The 18,266-nt window shown below is 36.6% G+C and overlaps 2 protein-coding genes across 2 annotated transcripts in view; both read left to right on the forward strand.

Annotated features, from left to right (window-relative positions):
- Positions 1-2,240: 2,240 nt before the first annotated feature.
- LOC135127359 (Choline acetyltransferase) overlaps positions 2,241-18,266 on the forward strand; it is a 101,072-nt gene continuing 85,046 nt past the window's right edge. Inside the window, exons 1-3 of the mRNA XM_064053805.1 lie at positions 2,241-2,295; positions 2,372-2,589; positions 2,695-2,938. Of these exons, the coding sequence (XP_063909875.1) occupies positions 2,241-2,295; positions 2,372-2,589; positions 2,695-2,938 (517 nt within the window). The remainder of the gene's footprint in view (positions 2,296-2,371; positions 2,590-2,694; positions 2,939-18,266) is intronic.
- On the forward strand, positions 2,849-9,851 carry Vacht (Vesicular acetylcholine transporter). The gene is made up of 2 exons (XM_064053435.1): positions 2,849-2,938; positions 6,242-9,851. Exon 2 carries the CDS (start codon positions 6,338-6,340, stop codon positions 8,015-8,017), a length of 1,680 nt encoding a protein of 559 aa, XP_063909505.1. The 5' UTR covers positions 2,849-2,938; positions 6,242-6,337; the 3' UTR covers positions 8,018-9,851.

Here is an 18,266-nt window from a genome sequence, read left to right on the forward strand (position 1 = left end):
GAAAACTTCAGGGCAGGTCTGGGTGGGACTTAATCTTTGGCTTTAATTTTTTTCTTAATATACATAGTATTGTTTGAATAACACGATACTCAAAAACATGTCTTACATGGTAATTTCTTGTAGAGAAATAATAAGGATTTTGTAATTAAACTCTCGACTATTAAAAAAAATCATCACAACTGAGATAGGGTGGGTGGGTATATTTTGCTTTTTTTTTTCTTAATATGTGTAGACTTGATTCGGCAACAAGAAACTTAAAACATGTCTAAAATGGGGCAAAAGTTGAACATCAAAGTTACCATCAACGGCAACTTGGCAACGGAGTTTATAAATGACAATTTTCACCTCTAAAAGCAATTTTTTAATTCTTGGGTGTTTCGATTTTTTAAGTTTCTGGTTTTTCAATTTTTCGTTCCTTCTATTTTTCAATTTTTTAATCTGTAGATAATCTAAATTAACCGGTAATTCAAATTTTCATGTCTTCAATTTTCTGATTTGCAATTTTTCTAGTTTTCAATTTTTAGTTTTAAGTAATCAAGTTTTCGTTTTTGCATTTTTAAATTTTGGACAAAATGTGCAAGTTTATTCAAACTAAAATGACGTGTAGACAGAAAGGACGAAAATAAAACTGTGTTATAGAAATATAGATATAGGTATTGGCAGAGTTCAACAATGTCGTTAAAAATTAATTTTTCGGGTTTTTTCTTTTTTAATTTACCTAACTTGTTGTAAGATTATGTTGGTGTTAAAAAAAATAATTTTATGATTAACTTAAACCACAGTGTTGTTTGCTCAACTTATAAAAATTTAGGACAGATTTCTACAACGCTGCCTCAGAATTCAAAAGTCGTATATTCATGGCGCTAAACTTTACAAGTCTCATGAATTTTAACCGAATTGCGTTCCAGTAGAGTGCACAACAAGCGTATACTTTTGAATTTATTTATTGCAGTATTTGTGTTTTGAAATCTTTTAAATGATTTACTGAAAAGAAAAAAACAGTGATCTTAACTATTCGTCTCCTAAAATTATTGGAAGTTGCTCAAGAATCTTATAAGATTATCTTTCTTCAAAACAAAATGTCATCATGATGTAATTTTTGACAGTTTTTTGAAATTCGGCTAAAGGTGTAGTGCTTTTACGACATTGACTCCATTAGTAGGTATATAATACATAATTTTACTTTTTATTCTTATAGGAAAAGGTCTTGGCCAGACAAGCGGATTACCGTCAGTTAAGTAGCAATTAACATAACTGCACTATATCTTTAGATGAACTATATATAAAATAAAGCTTCATAGAATATATCTCTCTTTGATGATTTTTTATGAAATTTAAGAATATATAAATAGTCTAGAATTTAGTATACAGTGCTTGTAAATTTTTATAATGACGCAGGGAGAAAACCTTATCCACAGGAATCAAATGAATGGATTTCTTTTTCAATTTTAAACCATTTATAATTTATAATGACTGGAAAATCAAAATTTTAAAACCATTTTGATTATTCTAATAGACTCAATAATCTTATCACATTAATGTTTTAGAAAGATTACTCATTTAAAAGCTGTCATTATCACATTTCATTTTTGTGGGTAGTTTTTAGTTTTATATTAGTCGTAATATTTTTTTATCAATTTTTGTGTCATTTTATAGTCTAGAATAATTTTGACAACGACCTTGAATTACAAAATAATTTCACCTTTACATTATCAGAGAAGTGAGCTTTAAAATAAATTGTCAAAAGGACAATAATTTTTTATTTAAAAAAACGTGAGAATAAGAGGAAAATAATCAACACTGTGATAGAAAAATACTCATCATAATTTTGGATTTTAAACTGTGGAATTATAGCACAAAATTTGATTAGACAGTATGATTGTTATCTTTCCGACGTGAAAAAAGCTTTCAACTGGTGTAACATACAGTGGGTAATGTAATCTTATTTAAGACACTTCAAATGGTAGTGTAACCAATTTTGCGAAAATCGGGATACCTGCGGTAAAAAAAAGGGCGGATTTATGAACTACAAGTACAGGAAGTGCTATTTTATAAAATTTAAGAGAATTTACCATGCACAACTTTGAGATGACGTCATCAAATTGTTGGTGGAGATATTCCTAAAATTGTCATAAAATTTGACGACAAACGGTCCAGTAGTTTCGGAAATTATCTGTCAAATACAAATGGATACAGACGACAGATGATAGATAGACGGAAACGGGAGACCAATTTTTCCAATGTCTAGGAGCCATGAAACATCGATAGAACATATAGCCGTTCGACGGATGGACCGTATCACAATATTTCCTTGGTTTACACTCGAAAAATAAAAAAATGTGTTTTAAATATTGCGCAACTCTACTTCTAGCAAAAATCGTCAAATTTTCACCTGTGCCACCTTCGTCGCCCCACCCCGCTTTCCCCGTTCAGTCAAACAACTTCGTCCACCGTGAGCAACCCATTCCCGCCAACAATACCAACTTCGTACCTCTTTATCAATTTACCCAGTCTCGTTGTTCCCACAATCGCAAATTCCATTACCAGCGGCCCCATCCTCGGGCGCTCTTGGGCCCGTTTCCATATTTAGTCAGTATTAATGTCAAAGCCATAAATTAACAAAGACGTGGCGGCCGCGATTGGCCCTCGAAGGGTGACGTCGTCGGCCGCCGCCAATGAAGGGGTGTCTGCGAGGGCGCGTGCCTCGACGCAAGCCCGCCCCCGGCCGAAATCCCGCGCCGCCAGATTACAGCGTGGGCTGCGTCTCAGGAGCGGTCGTTCGTAGCGGGAGTGAGCCAAACAGTGCACCTGGACGTCGGCACCGTGGAGACTCGCGCCGGCCAGCACGGCCCAGGAGGCCTACTCGGAGATTCGCGAGTCGCTAACAACATTCGCGGTTTCTTCGCCACGAGGATAGGAAGCGCGCTACCGGACACAGGTAAGAACATTGATTCAAATTTTGTCGAAAAACGTAGGGTTGTCGGGGTTTTTCCGTGGGAAAGTTGCGTCGGTCGGGCTGGGGGCTGCTTGCGAGGGGCTCAAAATGGCGACCGGTGCACAAGATGGCCGAAATCAATAGACACGTTACGTAATGCATAATTGAGGAGCCATGTTAATGGTCTACCTGCGGCTGAAAGGCATTGTCTGGTATTTGTATCGAATGGCGGGTACTGACGTAAAAATCAATGCTTCCATATATTTGATTTTACAAAAAAAAAAAACATCATTGTGGTGTAAAATTTCTGCGTTTTTGAAGTTATTAGGCTAAAAAATAACAGTTTTTGAAGTTACAATATTATGGACGCAAAAATATTTGAGATCCATTGAGATTATTAGGCAGGCGCTGTTCTATATTTGTTCCTTCTGGATGTCAAAAATATTTATTTCTTTGGTAAAACAGACACCAGAAACTTCTATAATGACAAGACAGACATCTCAAAATTTCTGTTTGATACTCATGGCATGACAATTTAAAAGCGATTACAAAAGCAAGTCGTTCCTGTTGTCCCCATCAGTACTGAGACGCTTTTGACTACCTTAGGAATTTATGTTGTTTTTCAGATACCAGTCAATATTGAATTAAAAACGATTTAAAGTATGGTGGAGACTAGATTTGTCTAGCAATTTTAGGTTATGACGCTGTAATGGCATCAGTTTCAATCTTTCGTAAATGCTCCTCGTATTCATTGACTTAAGGTCTATGTGTTTTGTCTAAAATACTGGCATCATCAAGGTGATGATGAAGAAATACTATATACTTTTATGAAAACATTGAAAGCATCAAGATGATTGCTTCATGTATATTTTATTCAGTGGTTGGTAAATACGCGTCATGAGATCATTATACGTTTGTGGGGACCCTATTTTAAGAATGTATATACGAATTGGTAGAAATAATACATCAAAAAACGTTAAATCTATGAGAATGGAAACCAGCGTTTAAAGTTGCATTAATTGTTAATGAGTATTGACTAAATACAAAATCAATTGAAAAACTGAAATATTTATATCTATACACAAGACAACAAAATTATATAGAAACTGTGATAAATCTTGATAAAGACCTGGAGGGATTAAACATATCACAAAGATTTTCATACTTCTTACTACAAAAGCAATTATTTTGCCGCTTCTTCGAGACATCGTTCATCTGTAAATTTCAGCAGCAAAATGATAAGAAAAATAATCTAAACTTTCGGGCTGTGAACTCAGGGAAAACAATATTTGATTTGAACATCGAAGTTCCAACTTTTTGGTGTCCCTGGACAGTTGTCAACTTTAGATTTCTCAAATGGGAAATTCCATTTGTTTGCTTTGTCAACTTCATCGTCTAGCACCAACAGAAGGACGATTTTTGTTGTTCGAAGCTACCATAGAAGAAAAATTTCAGAAGAATATGTTAATTTGAGAACGCGGTTTTTGCTCCATTTTGTTTGAGATCTAAAGGGAAAAACCGCAAAAATATAGAAATACTTACTTAATACAGTTATAGTTCTTATAATCACGAAGTCCTAAACCATAGAATGCTCGTACAAAATCTTTAGAAAGCCAGTGCTGCGCAAACACAGCTGTTGTTTTAATTTATACCATGGCTGAATGAGAGTTCATGTAGAAGTTTCTTGTTATAAAACTTAATTCACTTATTATTAAGGCCATTAGACAAGAAAATTGGGTAGAACTTTTACTGCAGGAAGTAAACTCATAGTCCCAAATTTTTGGACCTCTCCTTAGAAAAGTATGAAAGTTTGAACATATAATAAAACACAAGAAAATGGAAAAAACCAATTTTGCTTTTCCACTTCCAGTTTCTCAAATGCCATCAGTAATTTCAAAAGCTGGTTTGACTACCGTACCACATTTTAGTCAAAATTATTTAGAATGTCAAAATTCGACTTAAACTCAGTAATTTTCTCTAGTATAATCGAAAACTATCAGAAAATTACGATATCTTGGTACTTTCTCCAGTAGTTGAATCATTACCAAAATATTCATACTTCTATTTCACTTTCTATTACTGGTAATTTGAATTTCGAAATTTTGTACCTTGTCGATTTTGACAATAATAATAAAACTGTGTTAGTCTTTTGTGTTGTTTACAATGTTGCAGAAAAAAGGACAGCCCCCACTTCAGCAGAATAAGATATAACCAGAAAATATTTTAATTGTTGTAAGTGGAAGAAATTTATTTTATATTAAACTGCAGTTCAGAAGCATTTATAAAGCAAATTTTACACAAAAAGCCTACGAGTTTAACTAGTAACGTCAGGAGATTTATATATTAATATATAAGATTGACTACGCAGCTACATAACCTAAATATTGCGGGTCGCGTCATTTCCACCACTTTCTATAAGAGTGAACATCAAAGAGTGACGGATACGACCATCATCTGCGTTGAACACTCTATCTTCATTTTTAAACATTTGTAGACTCTAAAGCATCTAGAAACCTATGACTAAACTCTTAAAGGAGCTTTGTGTTCTTTGAAGTTATGATGGCTGATTTTTTTATTCGTTCCTGTTGACGATCATTTTTATTTTGAATTTCTTAACGTGGTTTTATTTGGGGAAAAATTAGGATCCTTTACCCAAAAACGTTTTTCTTCTATAGGCACAGGACACCGGTATTTCTAAAAGCATTAGTTGCCATTGGTGCCTTTTGTTAAATTCATTGTTTAAAGTCGTCTTTAAGTTCCACCATGTTTGTTAAATTTTGTCTAAAATATTTGGAGGGTAGTGGGTTTAACGTTGATGATTTTATCTCCCACTTCTCTCTATTTAGTTTGGGGGCAATTATGTAGTCAAACTTTGTAAAAAATTTTGGGTTTTTGCTTTAAATTTGGTGCAAAATTATGAAGCACATCTTTGGACTCTAAAATTTAAACCAACTGGAATTCACCTTGTATTGTTTCCTATACTTATGTAGATATTATCAAAAGTTTACAGTTTTACCGAAAACCGACTTATTTAGATCAGCAATCACCTGCACGGTAAAATAGTATCGAATATAGTGTGTCAATGTTACTATACCTAGTGCTATAAATATTCTAGCTTTTTTTCTGCCGCAATGTTTGTCCTTTTTAGCGTAGCTGCTTTCGACAATTTAGCTAAAAGTATAATAAGAAACTTCGTTCTGTGCGCTTTAACCTCCGCGATCCTAAAAAAAATACGGGGTGCGGGGGGTCAGCGCAGTGCCTCCCCACCCGGCCGTAGAAAGACTCTAATATATGTTCTATGTCCAGGTTAACCCGATGGCACTGCGCTCCCCCGTCCCCTCCGAATCGCTCTAAGTAACCACGTCGCGCAATCCGCTGTCTGCTTGCTGGTCTTTGGCCGCCATGACGACGATTCCGATCATAAACATGGAGTTCGGGGAGCTGAAGGAGGTGGTGTGGACCAAGCTGCAAGAACCGCGCACCCAGCGGAAACTCATCCTAGTAATAGTGTCCATCGCCCTGCTCCTGGATAACATGCTGTACATGGTGATAGTACCCATCATCCCCGACTATCTGCGATACATAGGTGCCTACAACGACGAAGCTATCCAACTTCCGGGAAACTCGACACTTCCACCAGGTACTCCGTACAAACACGACCACCACGGCCAGGACCAGGCTACCGGCATCCTATTCGCATCCAAGGCGATCGTCCAGCTCATGGTCAACCCCTTCTCCGGGGCACTGATCGACCGCATCGGCTACGACATCCCCATGATGATCGGGCTCTGCATCATGTTCCTCTCGACGGCGGTGTTCGCGTGCGGCCGCAGCTACGGCCTCCTCTTCTTCGCGCGAAGTCTTCAAGGGGTCGGCTCGGCCTTCGCGGACACCTCGGGGCTGGCCATGATCGCAGATCGCTTCACGGAGGAGGCCGAGCGTTCCAAGGCGCTCGGCATAGCGCTGGCCTTCATCAGTTTTGGCTGCCTGGTGGCGCCCCCTTTCGGGGGCGCGCTATACCAGTTCGCGGGGAAAGAAGTGCCGTTCCTCATTTTGGCGTTCGTGTCACTGATGGACGGCTTCATGCTGCTCTTGGTGATGAAGCCTATCAAGACCCAGTTGAAGGAGTCGGCGCTGGCCAAGCCCCCTTCGGTGCCCATATGGAGGCTCTTCATGGACCCGTACATCGCCGTGTGTTCTGGGGCGCTGATGATGTCCAACGTGGCCTTGGCGTTCTTAGAGCCGACGATCTCCTTGTGGATGGAAGACAACCTTACTACCGACAACTGGAAGATTGGGATGATCTGGTTACCGGCGTTCTTCCCGCACGTCTTAGGCGTCATTTTGACGGTGAAGATGGCGAAGAAGTACCCCCATTATCAGTGGTTGATGGCGGCGGGGGGACTCGCGTTGGAGGGGCTCTGCTGTTTCATCATCCCCTTCGCCAACTCCTACAAACTTCTCATGATCCCGATCTGCGGTATCTGCTTCGGCATCGCCCTCATAGATACCGCCCTTTTGCCTACCCTTGGTTACCTGGTGGACGTGCGATACGTTTCGATCTACGGCAGCATCTACGCCATCGCCGACATTTCATACTCGGTTGCGTACGCTGTGGGACCTATCATAGCCGGAGGCGTGGTGGAGGCAATAGGTTTCACGGCCCTCAATGTTGGCATCGCTTTCTCCAACCTCTTGTACGCTCCAGTATTAATGTACCTCAAGCACATCTACGATTTCAAACCGTTCGAAAACGAGGCAAACATCCTCATGTCCGATCCACCCAACAAAGAGTACCAGACGTACTCCATGCAAGAGCAAAAACCCGTTTCTGGAGAAATACAAAACCATCTAGAATACAAACAACAAGAAACTAATTTCGACGCTAACGGTACCTACCAGCAGCAAGGGTACGCCCAACAGTCGTACCAACAGAACTACCAGCAAGAAGTACCGTCTTACCAACAGCCGCAACCGCCACCTAGGCCTCCAAGTTGGAACCAGCAGCAACCGGAACCGTCAAATCCGAATCCGTTTCGACCGGCTGAAGCAGGGCGAAATCCTTTTAGGCAAGGTTTCTAAGCTCTCTGTGTATATTGTATATTTGTGTAAGTGTCCCTGGGTGTTAATTATTCATATGTGTACATATCACACCAAATGTTCCTCAATTGTACATATCGGCTGACCTCACACAGCACCGGTGTTTAGTTGTTCTGGAAACCCCTAGTCTACAACAGCAACTTGTAAAGTCACTATACTCCACAATTTCAAAAACAGGTATATTCAAGCATAGCAGGCCATTTTCTACTTGTGAGTAGTGCAAGTTGTAGATTTCATTCTAGTAATAGTCTTGTCATTGTGTTTTATCCGTTGGTTCGTAGGATAGGGTTTTCGTTCTGTTTGAGATTGTTTCAGAATTTTTATAATTATATCAACTAAGATCACATACATATCAGAATCGAAGGATTCGCTTGTTATATCGTGATAGGTCGAAATTTTGGCCACTTAACTTTAGACTAGAGTAGGTTAGGTTAGTTTATGATAAGTCACTAAGTAGCCCGCATCACACCCCCGTCTCCTCTACCATTTATATATTATTCAAGTTGGATTTTATTGGTATAGCTCTCGACTCGATAGTGTCAATTCCCTTGTGTATAGCGTATATGTGCAAAATGATCAAAGTGTTATTTTGCCGTTAGTATAAATACGTTCGGGAACCAGAAAAATTGCTCAGCTATGTAGATATTCAAATATATGTAAATTTAACCCCGAATCTTTAACCTAAAAATGATGTTGAATCGACCCTTTTGACAAACATATTTTTGGTTGACGGCAACTATATATAATGTGGACTTGAGGTAAAAGTAAATCGACTATGATGAGTACTTAAAAAAAATGGCTTCGTACCGACATAGTAGATTTAATTATGGTCACTTCGCTTGTAGTCTGGACTAAATACAGTTGAAAAAAACCCGCTTGTGGAATTTTACATCTTGTATTTGGTTCGAACTCGTGTCGAATGGTTTTTTCTTACTATTAAAATTAACTAATAAATTTATTCCAATTTAAATAACAAGGAGAACTAATAAATAAAATCCAATAAATATATGTTCATAAAATAATGATACTAGACTATACTTGGTTAAAATTAAACTTTCTAAAACTGCTTGTAGTTGTCGTATGTAAGTATGTAACTAGTAAAGCAATAAAAGTCATAGAAGCCTTTTAAGTTGACCAAATAGCGCGGATTTACTTACCTACATCGAAAGATTATTAGGTGTATCTCTGTAAAGGTGCCTGTGAATAATACTATATAAACTGTAATTATTTGAGCTTATCGTTCTACTTTGCGTGCGTACCCTTCCAAGTCAACGAGATCGACTCTAGATCTCGTTGTGTTGGAACGAGTGTTAAAATTGACTGCAGCTTCTTCCATATCCCTTTAAGTGCCAACGAGGGCGACAAAGTACGATCCTCTCGTTGACCAGCTTTAAAATAATGTACTTCGTAGAGTTTTGGATATTTTGACATTCTCTCATTGTTTTGTAAAGTACTGATAGTCTAAACTGTTACTGATTGGAAAGAATGCATGTGAATAGATTCTAGTATAGGAAATATTTTACTGCAGTAACATAATATAGTCGTATTGTTTCAGTGTATAAAATCTATAATTTCAAACTGTGTAAAGGGTGCTGTTTAATGATAATTATTGTTGTTGTGAGCACCATAGGCTCTAACTGATTCTAACATTGAAAATGTTTATTTTGAAAGTTTCTCTTAGACTCTAGACTTGAAGTAGATAGTTCTAATATGTTGTTTATAGGACCAGTTGCAGCCTTCCGACATCTAAGGAGCAATCACATGTACTGACCGTTTATCGATATCTGAGTGGGTCTATTAAACTAATTGTTATTGAAAAGAAGTTTCTTTCCCTCCCCCAAACTTTCCAAAATCGATATTCATCCTTCATAACGAGCAAATTGTGTTAAAAATAAATTCCATCATTTACTTGTAATTAAAACATAGAGCACGTAGGGCAGCGTAATTGGCTAATTCTGTCGGTTCCATTGTATAACAGAGGGCAACCGCATAGCAAATCACCCCTAGTTCGTTATCTCTCAATATCGGAGGGTCGCCTCCAAGGGAATGCTTGTTTAGAGGTACTGTTTCTATCCGCCGTAATGAATTAAACGCAGCAGCCCTACCTTCCACAGTCGAATATACATTAGCGTAATTAGGGGTTGCTTTTCGTCCTCCAATAAAACACAAAATTTCTAGATGTTTCAACTAGTCCGGAAACGACGTAAGTGCAACGTCGACATAAGGTGGTTTACGCCTCATAGAGTGCCCCCTTAACGACCCCACGATTATTGGAAGCGCCATAAATAACCCCCGTTAACATCTCATGTCTCTCGAAATGAACTCCTGCCCGGTCGCTGTTTATTTATGATTTAATTAAAGATCAAGCCTTGGTCAACACTCCGCTAAGAAGATGAAAGGGTAGCCCGTACTCCACGTCCTCTGAAGAGCCCTCAGCGTGTGTGTTCTTTTAGCGTGGTGCTTTATAAACAGAAACAGGACTCCCTAGAGACCGGGGGTCTGACCCGTTCTGCGAATAATCGATAGATTACAACGGCAGGGCTCCTGCTGGAATCACCTTTGCAATGTGACGAACTCCTAAAGGATTTTTTCCTTAACTTTGCTTACTGAAAATATCGACAAGGAGGATGAATAGAGATGCGGACCATTCACGGGTTTACGACACACTTGGCGAAATTGAATGTGTCAATGGGATTTTTCTGTGAAAAGATAAATTGGTGCACAAACTGACTTTCTCTGCAGGAAAATTCATTTCGTTCAGGTATGAAAAACTTCAAGGGGGAGCTAAATTAGATTTTATCGCGGTGTTGCGAATTTCTCACGTCCGCCATTAGGGATGAAGATTAGAATTGCAGAAATGGAGATTTGTTTTATGTCAGGCTTTTATGGATTGGAGTAATTGAAATTAAGAACGAGAAACGGCGAAAAAAACGCGGTGAGTGGAAGACCGAGTTGGAAAAGTAGGTAGCATTAAGTCGAGTGGGCCTTGACTTATTTGAAGTGTAAAAAAAAATTAACTTAATAACGCCTACTATGTCGTTGATAAGTATTAAAAATAACGGAAAACCGAGACTGGATCCCTGTGGAACCTCTAAAGTAGCTAGATATCTATAAGAAATATATATTTATTTACTCTGTCCTAATCTAACTTCTGCTATCTACGAGTTTTGTAATACATAATGGAAATAAAAATATTTCTGTTAGATGATCAACCAGAACCCCGCATCTAATAGCCGCTACATCAAAATCCAACTCAATAGCAAAGTTCTCGGTGTACCAAGTGTCACATCTGTAATTGAGGTGACATTCCCTCTCCTACCAGCCTAATGATATTACATGGTATTAGAAGATTATGTCGTTTATTTAGTGTCGGAAAGCAATTTTATTGGCAATTTAGAATGTTTGTGCAGCAGTGTCAACGTTGCGAATTCCGGCCTAACGATAATAAACGTCCTTTGAGTCCATATTTGCACCTATGCACCTAGGTACACAAATACACAAAAAAAGTTAACCTTCGCCGCAAATGCCGGTCTTTGATTAATAGCGTTTAATTAACCATTCGACTCCTTTTATGGAAGTTTGATGATGACATTAAGTAAGTGTAATAACTTTGGGTGTTGATATCTGTGGATGTTTAATATTGCTTTATTTTATGTCACACCCCATTTATGACTGTTGCAATAAATGCTTTATATTTCACGATGCACTCCCTACACAGAAAGGCTTTCGCTATTCCTGGCGTCACCCCGCATAAAGACACGGTGGAAATGCGGCACCGTTATGAATATTAATGCTCTGCGTTCTGTCATCACTGCAAGGATGAACAATAGAACGGTTACGTAAGCTATATTTATTTTCCTAAGCAGTAGGGGTCTTTCACATTATCCCTTGAGTTTATCCGGCACAACACGACCAAAGAAAATAGGATTTTTAAATGATTTTTGGATGGGTTTGATGCTGGGGGACGACGCAGTGGCGGGCGATTCATATTAAACTGCACCCCTTTATTCATTACTTTTCTGACATTTTAAATTAAATTACATTCTATCCGCAAGGTAGAAGAAATTCCAAGAGATTCATTCAGCAATGTCTTCAGATTAAGTTACAAAAAAATGTGGCTCTGTAGATATAATAAATCAAAAAATATATAATAAATCAAAAAAGAAAAAATCTGCAACGCCTAAATTTTAGATCGATAAATACAGAACTTATTGAGCTCCTGTTTTCGGAATTGAGAGTGCTTTGAACGAACTGGTAACACCACCGCAAAATCTTCTATATGTTATCACGCCAAGTACCATTAATAAAACTCGAAGAGGCCACATTCCCTCCGGATTTAAACTTTGAACAATTTCATAGTTGTGTCATTTTTTCTATATTTAGCATGTTGGAAAGTGTGACGTAGAACGATTTTAACAAACAAAAAAAAACCTGAAAGTAAGTACAAAGTGTTAATTTATTCAACGATAAAGTTTAACCTCGACCTTTATTGATTTTTAATGGTGTGTTCTTATTATATATTAATCTCAAGATACGTTATAAGAAATTCAGACGGCAAGTGAACCCTTAAAAATAATGCAACTTACGAAATTTAGAAAGAGTCAGAACAAATTCAATAAAAATGTGAAAACATTATCGGAAAAGAGGGAAAAAAGCTTCACCACGAATTACATTTTACCAATTTTCTGTTGAATGTGTAGAATTGTATTTTAAAACAATTGGACGCATTGCAAAACACAGCGTTTTGCTACAATTTTTTGAGATACATAACTATCAATTTTGGAAGATTGCGATCCTTTCATCAGAAATTATTTGAACTATGGATGCAAAGATTTAGAAACCTAAATAAGTAAATTTTCTGTAAGCATAATTAAGAATTCACACAGTTAGAAGTGTTGTTGAAATAATCTGTCTAGATCTGGATAAATACATTTTACATTCTGTTTTTTTTCTTCCTTTATGATCCTTGGATATAATGCAGATTTTTTTTTATTTCTTCCTTTTATTACTGTTTCTAAAATAAGGATGATCTTACTTACCAAAAATTGAACTTAAAACTCTATCAGTTTTAATAATTATATTCCCAGTTTTCCTTCGTAAAGCGATAAAATTGTTTAAGTATATATACCTACTACTAAAATTTAGTAATGTGAATAGCTGTTGGTATTTATAAATTATAAAATACAAAATGCAAGTTTTATATTTCCGTTGAATGAAACTGATTCTTTCAAAATTTTAAAATCTCTTAAAATTATAGTGGAGACAGCAAAATGTTAACCTTCTCCAAAAAAAAATCATCTCAAAATTTTGAAATATACCGGACGATTCACTAAGCGGAGGTACAAATCAGCAAAAATCGAGTAAGCAATTAAAAATTGTCAAAGTTTTCAAAACCTTACGTTTAAAATGCTCGCAGTTAATTTTAGGTCCCTTGGTGTTTGATTTTCTGATAAATTTAAAGGAAACTGTTGTTTTGTTGCTGGATGAACTTGAAAAAATCTTTTGAGCTTTCAGTGTTTTATTTTTTACGAATTTGAAAAGTCTTGAGTGCCGGAATGTTTTTTTTAACTCGGGACATTCTTAGATACCCATGGAAATTTTTTTTGTAAAATATTTAAAACAATTTTGGAGGACTTTGGTGCTCTATTTTTGGAAAATTCTGACCTGACCTATTTTTGACTTAATTTTGGGACCCCGTTTTTTTTTTTTGGAAAATTTAAAACAAATCTTGAGGTTCGAGGTATTCCTGTTTGGAAATAATTTGAAAGTGCTTTGGAGCCTCGTTAATAACTGAATTAAATTTCTTAGAGGATACGTCATTTGCTAAAATCAGACACTAGCCCCACCCGCCCACCCTCTGTTTTCTTAGAGGGTATCTCATTAGCTAAAATCATTCTTATCTTAGCAGGTACTAGCCCCGCCCACCCACCCTCGGTTTTCTTAGAGAATATCTAATTTACCAAAATCAGCCTCAACAAGTACAAGCCCCACCTACCCTACTCTCATTTCTTAGAAGGTATGTCATTTGTCAAAATTGGTCTTATTTTAGCAGCTACTAGCCCCGCCCACCCTCTCCTTCTTTTCTTATAAGGTATGTCATTTGCCATAATCAGTTTTATCTTAGCAGGTACTAGCTCCTTAATTAATAGAAATATAGAAAAAAGTCTAAAACTAAAGTTGTATGCTTCTTTTTTATTTTTTTTTATTTTTTTCAAATAAGATACCCTATATATTTTTACATATCCTGATTCACTTCTTCTTAGACTTTGTAATCAGAGTTTATTTTTGAAATTCCGATGCGACGTTGCCAGGTTATTCCATTTTTTTTTATTTTTTAGCAACGGAAGGATGTACAAAAAAAAAATCGCATTGGATTTGCTTTTAAAATCTGTGTTACAATATTTTGTGAAGTTATAAACAAAGATATGAGCTTTGTTCCGGTATAAATTGAGTCTTAATATACCGAGCGAGTGTTTATATATTTTTTTATTATTATTATTTTCAAATGTTGATATTTCACTTTTTTCAAATAGACCACCCTGTATTTGATTATTACAGTTTATTCTTTCTTTTGTCATCTGTCTTTTTGCCAAATATTTTCCATATTTAAAGTTGTTTTGCAAAATTTTATTTGTGATAACCTATACATTAAAACAAAGTAGCCTACGCTTGAGAAGTAAACATATGATTGGTTATATTTTTGTAAAGATTCTTGTAGAGCTTATTTTTGTGAGTTTATTAATGTGTCATACTTCAATCACCCACACTCTGCCACTGACTTTGATTCGAACGCATTGTGTTACTAAAACACACTCTATTAACTTGTTTATCGCATGAACCGTTAACCAATTGTTCCGAAAAGAGAATGGATTGAAAAAACACAGCTGCCTGTTTCTAGTGAATTTTCCCATTGAAAAATGTTCCGATCAATATTTCAACAAGGACATGTATGTCAATTCTGACACGTGCAGTACACGTGCTTATTAATAATAAAAAATATCGATAATACCAGTCACAATGTAAAAAAAAAAATCAGACCCATGGGATCGGACCAGCAATCTTCGTGTTAGTAATACAACATTTTTATGCCTGGGGTAAAAAATCACGGTGGATTCATAAACCACAAGTATAGAAGTATATTATTTGATAAGATTTAAATAGCGTTAACAAAAAACATTTTGGAGGACGTCATCAAATATTTGATAGGGATGATTAGACAAATTTTAGTTAACGTTTTACCATCTGCATGATATTCCCAACACAGATGTAAAATTTGATGGAAACGCGAGACCTACTTTTTCGTACTGTAGAGATGATGAAACGTCGAGAAAACGTGAAAATAGCCACTCGTCGGGTGGACCCTGTTATAACAGGTACTTTTCTTAGCCTACGTTCGGAAAGTAGAAATTCAAGAAAATTGGAGTCATGGCAAGGATTTAGGAATTAAGATCGTTAATTTTGGTTTGTCCACCTAATAAGAATCCTGACGACTGAATCTCAGAAAATTATTAAATTAGTGTATGATTTACCAAAGTTTAAGTGTTGCTGAAAATTTTCAGAAATATGTTCTCCTAGTGAATATTATTTACAACAATTTTGGTATTTTAAAATTTTTTAAAATTTACAAATAATTTTTCACAAATTTGATGCTCCACTGGGAACTTAAATTTCGGAAATTCTGTATAGGATTTTTTTATGTTAAATTATTAAAATGACTAAAATTTATCAACAGTGACACTGATAAAAGCTACAGTTAAAAGTTTAGAAAATGTTACTCATCTAGAATGCTTATATTTTTACGATATCTCAGCATGTTGTGAATTTAAATGCTATCTGCCTTTTGCCACCTTGTTAAAATAAGTGTCTATAGTTTGAAGATTGTTTCAAAGAAAACTAAACGAGGATTTTTTGGTAAAAAACGTTCACAGGGAAATTAAACTTTATTGTAACAAATGTTTGTAACAATTTATCAATTATTAAAAAAAAATACATATAGCTTAATTGATAAAAAAATTTATAGTGATACTATTGCTACGAAATACGCCGAGAAAGCGGAAGTCGCGATGGATTTGAGAAAGACCTCGATTGCGGAACATCGAGAAAGGAATATGGTTTAAATGGAGACCACCTTCGGGAACGAGATTATTATTCAGTCGAGGGGAGTTCAACGAGTGTCGACAAAACCCAGTGAAGTTGTGCCGGAATTATTTTGTACATAATTGCTGTATTAGTTAGTCGTGTAAATTCGAATTATTATGGAATAAATTGATGAGTTTAACCCACGTCGATTTCAATCATCCGATCAAACGTAACACTATGTTTGAATATGCAAAAGTACAAAAAGAGGAAAATTAAAAATTCGGATGGAATTACCAATGACGTGCATAATACGTCTGCGCTCTATAGAAATCAATACAATGAAAAGTTTAAAAAACAATTATTTCTCGTCAGAGATAGTCATAAATCTGCTTTCGTAATACGAACTGCTCCCACTTTGCCTCCTTTACATAAATTTATACAAAAGTTCACTCTAATATCAATCAACTGGGCCTCCAGTCCCAATTTAATACAATATTTAATATTCCCTTTGAAATGTCCTTTGAGTATTTTTTCTTATGTATTTTTTGCTACATCATCTGTAAAAAGAAAATCTAAACTAAACAAAAAATCGCTCACTGTGGTTTAAATTTCTCACAACACAAAAATCAGTACAACAATTTTCCACCAATTTCCCACCTTCGACCCTCAACCCCCACACCCGAACTTTTCCCAACCTTCCCACCACCAAAGCGCCAAGTTTTCCCTCCCGGAAAACTAACATAATAAACAAGATGATGAAGTGTGGCATAAGTTCCGTTCGGATATTTCAATGAGTTCCTCATAACTTCCGGTTGAATGAAAGGAGAAGTGCGGCGCTTTGTCGAACGAGCGGGTGCCGAGTCAATTGGGCGTGCGAAGGGCTAAAGCCCTCCACGACCGCGGATCAGCAAGATTGGCTTTGTTAGCCGGCCCCAGCCCTAACCATGTAAGACTAAAATAACTACTACAAGTCTACAGTTTTTCTAGCTCTCCACTCTTTCGCCGATTAAACCAACCGTGCATAATTTAATGAGGCTGAAGCGGTGCTCCTTGGACCAATTAGGCCGGCGAAGACGGGGTTTGACAATAAACACAAAAAAGACGCTTTTCATAACGACGCGACGTTGTTGCGGACTTCGACACGCAAAAAGCGCCGTAAATTTAATTTTGCTTTGCGACTAGGTCCCGAGAGATGGCTAATGGGAAATGTTGTTATAAAGTCATTTTGGTCAACGAATTTATGCTTTTCGGCGTTCCATATTTATGGAACGGAAAATTTTAAGTTTTTTATTCCCAGCAAAGCGCCACGTAATTTAAAAATATTGTTGAATACAATAAATTTAGCTATGAAGCTACCCGTCAAAATTTATACATTTACTTAAATTTTTGTTTTGCGTTTTTTTCAACGCGGGATTTTCTTGCCGATTATTCAAAGGAAAATGAGGAAACGGGGATTTTTACGAGGAACCCTCTCGACAATAAAACGGGAAAATATATCATGAACGGTTCAAGTTGTCTACATACAGATGCATCTACCCCTGCAAGGATTACAGCGGTCGGGCGTGTAATCCTCACTATCGCGACACGGAATTAGCGTCTGATAACTGTCCCCCACAAGTTTTCCGGTACCTTTGTTTCGGTTTTATTACATTTCACCGCAGCTTAAGGGATTGAAACGTTTATGGTGGTTGGGGCAGACAAGCGGTTGTCTTAACGAGAAAGTGGTAAGATGACCCTGCCTTTATATTATGTGGATGTAGTTTGTATATATGTTACAGCTAATATCCGAAATCCGTTATTATGCATAATAACTAGACATTTTAGGAATTATGCATAATAACTAAACTTATCAGTTATTATGCATAATAACCGGAAACATTAGGAATTATGCGTAATAACTGAAGTTTTCAGTTATTATGCATAATAACGGTATGCATAATATTTTCCAAAAAGCTACCTACCCTGACTCGCTTTCCCCTACATATCACATGTACAGTTGATTTAAAAAAAAAGGGACAAATTACAGTTATATAAACGTCATATTCCCATTGCTTTTCGATCTATGAGAACCTGAATTGCTCATCTTGTCCTGTTTTTTTGAAATCAGCTGGACATGTTCTAAGCCTTTGAAAATGGTAAAAAGTGAAAAAAA

This window comes from Zophobas morio, unplaced genomic scaffold (assembly GCF_036711695.1).
Source record: "Zophobas morio isolate AGI-343-1 ecotype UQ-CSIRO unplaced genomic scaffold, CSIRO_AGI_Zmor_V1 ptg000011l, whole genome shotgun sequence".
Classification (NCBI taxonomy): Eukaryota; Metazoa; Arthropoda; class Insecta; order Coleoptera; family Tenebrionidae; genus Zophobas; species Zophobas morio.

What these genes read in the sequence shown, in the direction of transcription:
- Vacht (XM_064053435.1), top strand. Translation starts at nt 6,338, where the DNA reads ATGACGACGATTCCGATCATAAACATGGAGTTCGGGGAGCTGAAGGAG.